The sequence below is a fragment of the Sparus aurata genome, chromosome 19, assembly GCF_900880675.1.
Source record: "Sparus aurata chromosome 19, fSpaAur1.1, whole genome shotgun sequence".
Classification (NCBI taxonomy): Eukaryota; Metazoa; Chordata; class Actinopteri; order Spariformes; family Sparidae; genus Sparus; species Sparus aurata.
In genome coordinates, this window is record NC_044205.1 from 23,819,141 (window position 1) to 23,832,449 (window position 13,309).

General features: G+C 41.4%; 1 protein-coding gene across 5 annotated transcripts in view; it reads left to right on the plus strand.

Moving 5' to 3' along the window:
* arhgap21a (Rho GTPase activating protein 21a) overlaps positions 1–13,309 on the plus strand; it is a 92,284-nt gene that overhangs the window by 52,058 nt on the left and 26,917 nt on the right. For all 5 annotated transcript variants that reach the window (XM_030398952.1, XM_030398951.1, XM_030398948.1 and 2 more), the window contains 3 exons: positions 251–272; positions 11,599–11,691; positions 12,544–12,622. In XM_030398952.1, coding sequence (XP_030254812.1) covers positions 251–272; positions 11,599–11,691; positions 12,544–12,622 — 194 coding nt within the window. The remainder of the gene's footprint in view (positions 1–250; positions 273–11,598; positions 11,692–12,543; positions 12,623–13,309) is intronic.

The following is a 13,309-nucleotide window of genomic DNA, read 5'->3' on the forward strand; positions in this document are numbered from 1 at the left end:
AATCATGTTTTCCTCTCTCGTGTCCTTAGATCAGTAGTGAGACAGTCTGTCTAGGGTTGTAACTAACTGTTAGTTTTACAATTAAAGGTGCAATATAACATTTTGGGGATGAAACTTTAAACAGAAGAGAAACAGCTTCATTGTCAACGTGAATTTACATAGTATTTTATAAATTATGGTGCAAGGGGAAAGTCTTGAATGAAAACGAATCACAAATCATCTGACATTTTCTTTTCTTTCTTTCTTATAGGATGAAGAGAATGGCAGTCGAGGTAAGTGTTGAAAAATTACATGTTTTTTTTTTTTTTCTATGCTTTTAATTTACTGAAAGCTTTTGTAGATGCGCTCTGTGATTCCGGACCTCAGGTGTCGCAATACAAAAAGCACGGAAGCCATTAACTCTCAGCTATTCTTCAGTAACTCCACAGAATAGGGATCAAATTAGGATTGACAGTCCATTACTCTAATGCATTCTCACTCCTTCTGGATTGAAATAGATGCATTTTGGTGATTGTTGGGCGCCTTTGTCTGAAAATGTCATTAGCTTTGGCACTTCAGTCCCGTTGATAGCTTCATGAATGCACTGATTTAACTCAGGAATGGTGCTAAAGTCGGTGTAAACACATGCTGCAGGTGAAACTGTCCCTTCTGCAGACACTGTTATACGCGTTAGTCCTTCCTCTTCAGAGTGGCAGCCAGAGCTGTGCTGCTCGCTTGGCAAGGCCTCAGCATTCCTCAGAGCATCCAGCTCGTCCTCCCAGTCGCTCAGTATTCAGCTCACGTCTGCAGCCCGGCATGAATGCGGGACGATTTCTCTGCTGCACCTCATCAGAAGCCTTCTCAAACAGCCCTGCATCTCATGTCTGTGGTGCATGTAGGAGCACAAAGCACGTGTACTTGGGCAGAACTGCAACAGCGTGGTCTTGAAGAAATAATCCAGCGCTTTTTTTCATTTAAATAAATATCCACTTTGTGTGTTTTTTAAGTGATGTAACACAAAAAGGATGTTCCCCATACGCTAGTTTATGTATCCAAGCTCAGTGTTTGGTAGATCGTCTCTCTTTTAAAAACAAACTTTTCCAGGGAATGCACCAGGTTTTCTTAAATAGGATAAATGCAGAATTTAATCATCATAAGCTGTTTGTTTGGCTGGTAATGAAACCAAAGTCCTACCAGGTGTGATTCAGTGAACTGTTATGGCGTGTGTGGACGGTGAGAGAAGTGAAGAATCCGGGGTTAGAAGAGCGTGAGCGCAGCAGTTTGTGGTAATTCTGATTCTTAAACGGCTCTCGACGGGAAATTGAGAGATTCCTGTAAGTGTCCCTCATCATCCCTCTTGGCCCTCGGTGTCACATTCCTCACACTACCCCCGCCTCACCCATTTTAACCCCTCCTTGTACGACGGCTTCATTCAGCGCATGCCTCAAACCATTAAGCAACACACACACACACACTGGGCACTGCTGTGGCAAGAGGAAAACCCTGCAGGGAGTTTGTGTGGCTACACATTCTTACACTTTATATGAACTTGGATTCCTTTGTGTGACTCTACCTGAAAGAAGTCATGTAAAATCCATGTGTGACTGTGTGTGTCATTAAATAGTATGTGGTAAGTGGATGAGAACCATTCATCCCTGAGCTCTATAGATGGTGAATAATGATCCTCGCCTGGAGAGCTCTCCCGCTGCCACAGGAAGTCACTTGGCTTGCTTTCAGCGTCTCATAAATCCTTCTTTGCCCCTCAGCAGGGCTCCGAGACCCAGCAGTGGTGATGACGCTGACAGGTAGTAGAGCGTCAGAAAGGGCCGTCAGGAACGACTAGTGGTGTAACGTGACGTAGTGTTTGGTACTCACGTAAACCGTGGATTAACTACAAAATTTGAAACACCTGCTTTTAGAATGGAGTTTGGTTAACTGTCTGACCACTTCAAAGACCGCTGGGAGCAGAGGGATCTTTTCATTAATGATTCATATAAATTGAGCTGACCCGCTTTTCAATAATAAATCTTGTAAACATAAACTTCAGCACAAATCAAAATATTCAAATAGAGAAAGCAGTTCTGCTTCGCCACAGTGATGTCATTTACAGACGGGATACCTTGATCAACTGGGATTGACGATAATCTTGATATTTACAAATGAAACACTGATATATATATATCCATATTTATATGCTGATATTGTCTCAATAATCCAGCACATTTTTAAATAATTTCCAGTTCTTTCTGTCTATTTTTAAGACTGGGAGGTGTCAGGACAGGAGTCCAAACTGCTCTGTAAGTCAAGATTGCAATCATCTCCCAACGTAACGATTCAGAATCTCATCAAACCACGCACTCAGTTGCCAGTTTATTACAGTCGGTCTACTCAGCTTAAACTAATGCACTCTAATACAAAAGCCCCGTAATAAATCCTACCTTAATGTGTTGTAAATTTCTAAATTAGAAAGCCAAGCTGTCCTTTAAACTGCACTCTAACCTCATTTGCTTAAAAGTAGTTGAAATTAAAGCCTTTTATTCAAATTAACTCCAGTAAAAGTAGTCTGTACACAGTTTGAATGAAAAACCCTGAATAATGAAGCAGAAGACAACATTATTCAACCTCTCCCCTCTCCAGATCTCACCCAAGGTCCATTTAGTTGCTGTTCTGTAGCTTTTGATCATTTTGTATTATAGTATACCCAAAAATGGAAATGTCATGGAATTGTAGGTGGTCAAATTTTCCGCCATCCTGAAGACTTTCCTTTCATGTTGGCTAGGGTTGGGCCGATGGATTGTCCCATCGGTTACTACTATTTTTTTTTTTCACTTTTAGATATTTGCATTTCTTACCGATGCCTGAAAGTTGTTATTGTTGCTATGTGACGGCAGAGCACGCTGCTGCAAACGACGTACTCCCCAAAAACATCCGTAACATCATCAGAAACCCACGTAAACACTCGGGGGTTTGGACAGACCCAGACAGATAATGCGTCCCATGTGCATGGTTGTTTTGATATTATTTAAAAAAATTGCATTCTGCAGCTTTTTCTTGAGTCAGCTCTGTGATGTTCGCTGCAGCCTCTCCGGCTCGCTGCACTGCAGTTTATTTGCTTGAGTCCGGGCCAGTGTGTGATGAGGCTGTTGGTGTTTGGAGAGAGGGGGGGTCGGATTCCTGCTGACCGCATGTTGACTAGCTGGGTGTTGCCGCTGGAAACACTTCAAACCCCCAGAAAACACACACAGACTGACCCACACACAGTGACGTAGGCACACAGATAGACAAACGTAAACACTGATATACAGTGTGTAGGTGCAGAGTGGAGACATGGTAACGGAGGAAAGATTTGTGTGTTTGTGGATCTGTTTGTTTCCTTTCACAGCGGTTGTCCACATACCAAGCGGCTGTTATCCCGAATCTTCCTCTCTATCTCACTTCCCCTGTTGTTTGTGTCTCTCCCTTTCCTGTATCTCTGTCTCTCTCGCTCTTCTCAGCTGTGTGTTTTAGCAAGTTTTTCAAGGGTGAAATCCGAATGAGGCGTTCTGTGCTATGCTTATGAAGCTGCGGTGCCTCGACGCAGCGAGAGAAGAAACATAAAAAAATGTTTCCATCTGTTCAAATATTTGTTTTTCATTCAACGTGAAAAACTTTTCCTTGCAGATACGAGCTTTATTCCCCCTTCTTTTTGTCTTGATTTTGGTCCGTTCCCATAAAGTCTGCACAGGGAACGTAATGCAGCACAAGCAAACAGAATTCCCCAGAATTCTCCAGTGGGCTTTTCAGCGCCCCACCTTCTTTAACAAAGCTTTGTCCAAAGTTTTGTCTCTCTCCTCTTTTCTCCCTCTCTCTCTCTCTCTCTTTCCTTCTAAACCTCCCTTTCCTTTCTCTCTTTCCCTCTCTATACCTTCTCTAGTTTTCGTTTTGCTACAGTCAGATACATTTAATACATACATACATTTAATTGCATATTTTTCACTCTTATTCACTTCTGACTGGAACTAGATTTCCCGACCACTTTGAAAACAGTTTCTCTTTATCTTTATATCTTTATCTGACAACTCATTTGTTACGACATACGTATACAGTTAAGTCAAATAGTCGATTAAGGCCAAACGTTGCTATCCTCATTAGTCAGATCTAGAAATCAGAGTCAGTTAAACTTATTCTAACAAGCTGTTGTCAGAGGAAAATAAGGTCCCAAGAACACTGTTTGAGACTAGAAAGGTGGCAGGGTCCGCCACATATAAATAAAGTAAAATGTTGTTTATTCAGTTCAGTCAATGAAGATCTTTCTGTTCTGATTAAAATTTGTACCCCAAAATGGAAAATGCTGTCTGAAAAGTTTCATGAAGAATTTTTTTTATACTTATTTAGTGAGCTGTTGTCACGTGTTGTAGGATAAAGTACAAGCTTCATAATGCACGACAGGTAGACAAAAGCAGGCTTCTCATTTCTCACAGTTTCTCATGGACTTGTTCTGAAGTGAGAATCTTGTGCACAGTGTTGTAAATATGTCACATAGTTCATATCATGCTAAACATCAGAGGCTAAAGCTGCAGAAAGCTGCATTGTTCATGTACTGCAGTGTCGAGCTAGTTAATCCCTGTATTATAAGTTTGTTATGGAAAAATACGATCAGACCGTTAATTCACCCCGACATAATCCTGCTTGGCTGCTTGGCTTACATGTTTGTGTTTTCAAACAGAATGATATCACTTTCAGGCTTGTATTGTAAATGTCTTTCAGGATGATGAGGACTAACAGATGTGTTTGTATCTCTGGTGAAGCTGGCTGCGGTTGCGGGAGTCTAACTTTCCCAAATCTGCTAACCTCTGCTTAAACTCTAATCAAAGCATCCAGGACTGACTCCCACTCAATGAGTAAATACTACAGAGGGAATGTGCTATTAACAGGCCTTTTTTTTAACATGTAATACCACAAACTAATGTTAATGACATGCCTGGTTTTCTCAGCTAGTTTGCTGAACATGCCAACAACTGTAGCTGATGTTGGAACAGTTAATCACACAACTGAATCCAATCCTTTCACTTTTGCTCGTGTGGTTTTTGGTTTTGGAAAGACTCGAAAAAACAGCGACCACCCTCCGCACTCTTTAAAGAGTAACACATCCAGTTGGCTCATTAAACACATTTCTTGAAACAAGAGACAGCATTTTAGGTTAAAATCACCCCATCTGTTTCCAGATGTTTGTCACTTGTTCCCTCAGTTGAACTCAAACTCCCTTGGTAGATAGTTTGGCTTCTTTCACAAAAAGAAAACAAAACACTGAATCAACTTTTTTTTTTCCCCCCTCTGTGGTCAGAGTAATGTCAGTACATATCCTCTTTCCCCTGGGTGGATTTTGGAATTCCTAGAAGTAAAATAGATGGAAAGTACGCCACCACCTTCCTGTGTGTGGTGGAAAAAACAGCAGGTGTGTGTTTGTGTGCGTCTGTTGTGATGAGAAGACAGATGTAGCGGTGGTGTCAGGCACGTGTTTCCACATCTAAAATATCAACAGAATGTGAAGAAATGAGAGTTTTGACATTATGCTAAAGATGTGTACGTTCAAGCCGAAAGCACATAGCTGCCTCACAAGGTAAATCACCACCACAACACATAATCAGGCCATATTGTGGTTTAATTATAAGTACCAAATTAACTGTGTCTACATTTTTTAAATACCTTTGTGAGATGAATGACTGTGGAAAGGTGTGCTTTTATTCATTACTGGATATGAGACTGTTGCAGTCAGTCACCCTATTTACATTTGTTCATTCGCTGTGATAGTGAGTGGAGGTTGCATTGGGCAGAAGATTTTACAGTGTCAAATCAAATGCCTTTGCTGTATTTTGTGTGTTAACTGTGGGGGATAAAGGCGCCTTTTTCCAACTGGCTTTATGTTGTCCTTAGCTGCAATGATTTCTACAGGGAGAAACACAAGCAGCCAAATATAATCAATCCCAGTTCGCCGTGGTTTCTTTAAAGCCATTTTTCAGGGGGTGTACTTCATGGTACATCTTAGCCTACGGCATGACCAATAAATTAAGTCAGTGTTGTCAAGTTTATCCTCTCAACTGTGAAATTTCCCACTCAGTTAATGTAAATAACCACATTTAAATGGCAATGTATTTATGTTAATGCTTCAGCCTATATTTGTTGTGTTGTAATCAGATTTTTTACACTACCCTTTCAGATTAAAATTTCAGTCTGGGCTTCAGAATTACAGAATGCTATACTCAACATCTTCTGTTGTGTAACTGCTGCTGAGAAAAGTCCCTACATGTGAGGACAAACTCCTGACTTGACAGTGTCGGCGATGACAGGGGCTTTAAGTTGTATTGACGTTCCCTCCGTCAGTGTGTGCTGCGGTTCTGACACGAAGCCCAGGCCGTTCACAGAGTGCAGCGATTAGTGAAATGAGACCTGTCGATCTGAGCCTGGCATCTACAAGCCGATTCTCCATCTGGATGTGGATTTTTTAAAAGTTATTCACAGAGGTCAGGACGAGGGTACGCAGGTGTTTTAGCAGAGTTTAAGCTTTCAAAGCAGAGTTGTGTTTGGACTAGTTTGTGTGTGAACTGAACAGAGTGTGTCTTCGTGGGAATCGGAGAAACAAAGACAGAATTACAGTATTTATTTTCATGATCGCTTCATCTGCTGTCCTGTTTCTTTGAGCTGGAGTTTGAGGATAAAACACGCTGTGCCTTTGAAGGAAGTTGGAGTTTATGTATTTATGTGAAGTGTACTTGTGCTTTGACCTTCCCACACTATGGGGGGATACACTATGCCAGGATTATGTGCCCTCCATTTTCATAATTCTCTGCTAAAAGAGATAGGAATCTCAATGCATACATAGTCCTCCTCCTCCTCCTCCTCCTCCTCCTCTGTGTTTGAAGTGTTGGGAAAGTTGTGGGAAAACCTCCTTCTCTCAGTGTCAGAGCGAAGAACAAGCAACACATCTGCATAGGTTTTTGGGAATCTGAGAGTGACACAAATGGTAGAGAACATCGAGTCGAACAGAGAGGTATTACAGCAGGGTTAATGCAGTGAGCGGGCAGCGGGCCCAGCCCTCAGAAGAATAACATTATCTAACCCAAAACAACAGGGGAGAGGGGAGCTGGCCGACACAACCGGGCCCAGCTGTGCAACCAGGGACCAGAGCCAAAACCATAGCAGCGCTGAGACCCAGCTAGTGGACGGCCATTGACCGTGCACTGCTAGTTAAACAAAGAAAAGCCAATTTTTGCCTCATATAGTATACGTTTTTTAGATTTTTAGACTTTTGCTTCACATAGAGGCATCTTTTCTGCTTTGTGCTTGAAAACTCAAAAAACATGATGAAGAACCAAAAGAGGTTGATTTGTGGCTGAAGACTGAAGTTTTTCCACAGCATCTGAAGACCATAATAACCCAGATAGAAAAAATTGTTGTGGCCCCAATCTGGCCCGGACCAGCCACGTTCATCTGGACCACGTGCCGCTTGGAAAGATGGCACTTTGGGCGGTCCACTCCTGTTTGCCAGATTTGAGCCACAGGCAGGCCATACCACGGCCACATGTCAGCCAGGATCAAACCAAATTGACTGGTCCAAATCTATACCGGTGGGCTGGATCTGACAACACATATGGCAGCATCAATATATCTATGATATGCCAATATCAGTCAGTCTCTAGTCTTCTTTTTGGAAATGCAGACATCCATATTGGTATTTAGATGGTAGGTTTATTTTGTGAGTTTGCCCATTTCTCAAGATGTTCTTAGACAGAAAGCTAATTGCAAAATATTTTTAAAAAATCACCGTTCAATCCTCTCAAATGAAGTCTGTGATGCTTCTTCTTTGTCATATATGATTGTAAAAACTCTAATAAGGTTTAGTCAGAACTCAAGACAACCAAAATGTTTGTTTTCAGTTATACTCAGAGACTGTTACCAAACTTGTTTTGGCTTATTTTAGTCTTTTAGATGCCAAATTGTGAAGAATCTGCCACATAAATGACTGAAGCAAGCATGAAAGTTGACAGGAAATCGGTTTATTGATATTTTACTACACTGGCAGCTTGCATAATGCTGTGCTGGATGGTGTCGATGTGGTAAACTTCACACATGTGCCATCTTCTGTAGTGGAATTGTTATTTGAATAGAGTTTTAGTGATCAAGCATACACCTGCTGCTGCTGCAGCTGCTGCTAATGACATGTAAAATATCAGTACTGAGTGACTTGTCCAGTGCTGAAACATTCGCCCCAGGGAGAAGCCGATGTCATCCAACTCTCATTCTGTGTTTTGGACCGGTTGAAGTCGTTTTGAGGCAGGCTGATGTATTTCATTAATCCACACGGTAGTTTATGCTTTGCTAAGACAGTTGGGAGCATTAAAAATATCCAAAGCTTTAGATTTCCACATTTAATCCTGTTCATCCAGCTGCAGGGCACGGAAACTTCCAGAATCCAATTTGTGCTGCAGAGTTGGAGCTGGACGAGATTGGCTCGGGATTGGGAATCTGCCCTGTACACGAAGAGAGAGAGAGTGAGAGAGAGAGTGAGAGGAGGAGGGAGGGTGAGGTGGAGGGAGCAGTTGTTGACATCTGTACGTCCACCGCAGGTCAGTCGTGTCCTAGATTGTGTCAGCGAGGCTACACATAAATACTTTATTGGATTTTTCGTCATGCTCCGTGTAGACAGGGGTTATTTTTTTCCGTGGGTCAACCAGTGAGGTCATAACCTGCAAGAACATGAATGGAAATACAGTGCTGCCTTTAACAATTACACACTGTTCCTCTCTGAGAAGGACGAGTCATTTCGTGGGCTGCACTGCCTTCTACTGGATCAAAAACAAGCCTGCAGCTGTTGAGAACATCCCTATCAAACTCTGCAGTGTATTAATAGTGAATTCACAGTGGGTGAGCAGGCTGGAGATACAGTGACACACTGGTATGTACTGGTAAGGTGAAAATGGGCCCCAGAAATCTGTTTAAACCTACATAGGTGGCGCTGTTACTCTTTGATGTTAATCGACATAGGACTGTCACGCGTGTTGGTTGGTTGGTTGGTTGGTTGGTTGGTTGGTTGGTTGGTTGGTTGGTTGGTTGGTTGGTTGGTTGGTTGGTTGGTTGGTTGGTCAGCACGTTTACATAAAAACTACTGACTTGGATGGAGGATGGGTCTCGGCCCAGAATAGACCCCGTTCATGTATGGTGTGGATTTGGATGCAGATAAAGGGATGGATGCAGGTTTTCTTTTTCAGGCGTGTTTAGGTGTCTGGTATCTTTTTGTGTGAGTGTAATTTTGCTGACTTTGCTTGTTGTATTTACATTTGCTTTTGTTTACCTAAGAGTGATGCCAAGATAACTAGCTGGTTGATGGTTTGTCAGCATGTTTCCACAAAAACTACTGAAGAGATTTTCACAAAACTTGGAGGAGGAGGAAGGTCGGCCCAGAATAGACCCTTTAACCCCTAAACTAGAGTTTTTTTGTGCCGGACTAGGTGCCATTCCACTTTCACATTTAATTTAATGTGTCGTTTTACTTTATTTATTTGCTGCACCATGCAACTTTTTTACAGGCCTATAAACAAACAAAGACAGAGCTCCTGATACATTTAAGATGCACTTTTAAGCTGCATCTTGACATTCGTAACATTAGAGCAATAAACTGTTGTATTTTGAGATTTGGGACTAAAACAGCACGTTGCCTAGCTAAAGTCCTACGGTTTGAGAATAGAGGACTATTTAACCCAAATTGTTTCTCTAAAAAGTGTCATTCTACACCTTTTAATGAGGATATTTAACATTTTTTGCAATTTCACAGTTCCAGTGTCTGAATATAAGTATTAAAAGTTCAATGCTTAATTAAATGCTATTATCTAACCATTATTTTAGCGGCATAAAACAGTCTAAAGATAACAGTAATGTTGTAAAATGCAGTCATTGAGACTATATGTTGTCCACCAAAAAGCTTTTACTGTGACAGCTTTGTCACAATGTAACCTGCAGTTCATCTCGGAATCAGAAAATTGTTTCAAACAATTTGCAGTAACGTTTTCAGCCTCAGGAGGGAGGTAGCAGACTGAAGCACTAAATGCACTCACCACACTGTTACAAAATGAAAATTGACATGTAATGTGACGTGCTAATATTAAAACAGTAGATACTGGAATCCTTACTGGTGTCAGTAATCAGGAATTTTAGAATAAAGCTTGGATGTTAGAGGTTTTATTTCCAAGTTGGGTAAACTGATGATTAAAATTAACTTTGAAGTTGCTCCTCAGCAACACTTTGAACCCACATCTGCTCCCGTCCAGCTGTTCAGGGTTTTTCAACATGGCACTGATTGCACTGAGTCATACGTGCATGTTGTCTGCTGCTGTGTACATGTGAAGCTCATGAAAAGAGCACACATGGTCCGTTTCCCTGAGGAAAGACGATGCTCTGATGTTGCGCTTCCTCAAAGCCTGTGGGCTCGAAGAGGCAGCTGAGGCCAACTGAGAGAAAAACACTGTGCTGTCATTCCATCTTTACACATAACTGCCAATTATAAAAACATGCATTCTAAAGAAGTTATGAGCGATTTTTACTCAGTTTTAATGAGTCGGGTTTCCCCCTCTGGCTTGCCCCATGCACATTACTGGACATGGCGTGATGTCTCTTTCTCTGCCATGTGAAACCAAACTCCCTCGTGGCTCATTCGCATGCGGCCGTGTCAGCACACTATGACCTCTCCTCAATGTCCTGTTCTGCAGCTCAGGATACGTCTGACAGCAGAGAAGAGTCGATGATGGATGAGTCAAGACACGGCAGATGTGGTCGCGTGAGGAATTTACTGCTTGGGACGTAAAAGAATATTTTGAGAGATGAAGTGGGAGTGTGTGTAGTTTGATTCAGAAACCTGGGTGTAATACTCACCACCATTGATTAATTAGCAACAATTCCCAAGTTCCAGCTTCGTGCTTGACACTTTTCTTTTTCTCATTTTCTAGTTGATTGAGTGTCTTTCAGTTTTGCACTGCTAGTGAGACAAGAAAGACTTTTAGTAACATTACCTTGAGCTTTTTTTCATGTTTTTATTTTTTTTTTTATTGTATTAATTAATTTGGTTTACTAAATTCTAAATAATCCTCTTGACTTGATTGACAACTAAACTGTTTTCTTTAGATAAACGAAATAGAACTTCACATTTTGCCAACAAGTCACCTAGATTCACTTCTCCGTGCCTTTTCCATCAATCAGTCAATCAGTTAATCTTTTTTTTTACTCAACAGACCAAGATAATTTACAATTTCAATAAAAGGTAAGAACATGGAGGAATACTGATAACGCATAGGCAGTCCCACAACAATCTAGTGAAAAAGCCAAAGCTGTGACGTACGTTAAAATGTAACGCATTTTAAGATAACTTTTAATAACTTTGCAGGTGTGGCAGATTGTTCCATAGTTTGAGTGAGTCAGAAACATCAGAGTCCTCAGACGTGTAAAAACCTTGAAAGACTATGGAAAATCAGTGCACTGATGCCACAATGTTGCTGCAGTTGTGTCTCCAGCGGCAGTGAAATGTGGCCTAGTTCTGCTTCCTCACCGTGTGACCAATCGCCTCGGTGCATGTGCTTTCTCTGTCGTTGCCAGGGAGACAGAGGAACCGTCTGGAGCCAATGGACACTATTTTCGTCAAGCAAGTGAAGGAGGGAGGCCCCGCCCACGGAGCTGGACTCTGTACAGGTACACACATAAATATATATGTACAACTCGCACACTCACACAGTCTCTGAGGAAATCATTTCACTCCTTGTGATAAACCGGCAGATCTCGTGATTAACTCTGCCTGTCTCACATCTGACCTTAAAGTGCCGTTTGATGCCAAGATTTCTTCACGTTTTTACTGTAGGTAGTTCCACTTCCTTGTATCCCGCCAGGCAAAACAGATACGAGTTACAAAATAGCAGATGGCTCCTTTGTGGGAGGTTGAACAAAGTGTAATATGCACACTGTTATTCCAACCTTCCCCTCATTCTTTCTCCCACTTTTTTTTTTTTTCCCTCATATGAACGTGTGAATCATTTCTAATTTTAAGCAGCGAGGATAAAAATACCGGAACAAACTCCCTTCTCCTTTGAATTTCCCTGAAATGGAGGTGACAGCTGAAGCTCGGCGCTGTGTGCTATCAGTGTCATTGCTAGGTTAGCCCTCTGTATTACAGGAAATGTTAAGTGGCCCGGACAAGCCCTCTAAACTGTCTGCTTTTATCTGTTCACTCTTTTCTCCGGGGACTAGGGAGAGCAATGTTTTCCCACAATTATCTGGTTTCTCTCCTAAACTCTCTTCCTGTAAGATGGCCATCTTCTGAAAACTTGAATGGAGATGGATCCTCACATGGGGTCCGTCAAATAAACAAGTACTCTCCTTTTGATCTGAACATTGATGTGTGTTTGTGCTGGAAGCAGCTACTCCGGAGAGGTTTCTGTGGTCAATAACCATATTGACTCGATTACAGGCCATTGTGCACAAACACGGAGGTGGAGAGTTTATTTGTCACGTTCCTGGTTTGTAATTTATTATCTTAATTCTCTCCAGGGGACCGGATCGTGAAGGTGAATGGAGAGAGCATCATTGGGAAGACATACTCACAAGTCATAGCCTTGATCCAGAACAGGTGAGATAATTCATTTTTAAGGGAAATGTGCAAAGGGAAGGAGCCTGGATGACTCATACCCTGCCAGGATTTTTTACCTAATTTCTTCACTGCCAACACAACAGAGAGCCGTTCCAAAACTTCTTAGGAGCAACTCGTACATTTTTCCAAAGAAAGTCATTCTCTTATCGCAGACAAACTCATTCACGCTTAAATCAGGGTGTTCTTAATCTTTTACTCAAATGTCCACATCGGATTTTTAGGTCAGGAGTCTAGATTTTATCTGCGATAACAAAATAGCGCTCACATTTTTCACATTTCACATCTTTAGTTAGTATTTCTTAGAAAGGCTGCAGAGAAACAACTTCGAGGTAGGCCATTTGGGGACGTGTTGTACAAAAATAGAGCCGAGTTTGCTGATAACAATTTCACAGAATTTTTTTTATATAATCTTCCTGTGTAGACTTTCATGAATATCGTCAATATGTTAGCTTTGAATTATTAAAAGTGTTGTAGCGAGACCTGAAAATATAATAACACATACAGCTTTGCTAAAGGACAGTAAGAAAAACAACCTTTGAACAACCTTCGCCATACAAAGCAAAGTAAAAGTCAGAGATTACGACATCCACCTGAATGAACCATTATATATTCAACATACTGTAGATAGATCTTCAACGATAATGGTGGTTATAAATGTAAGACTTC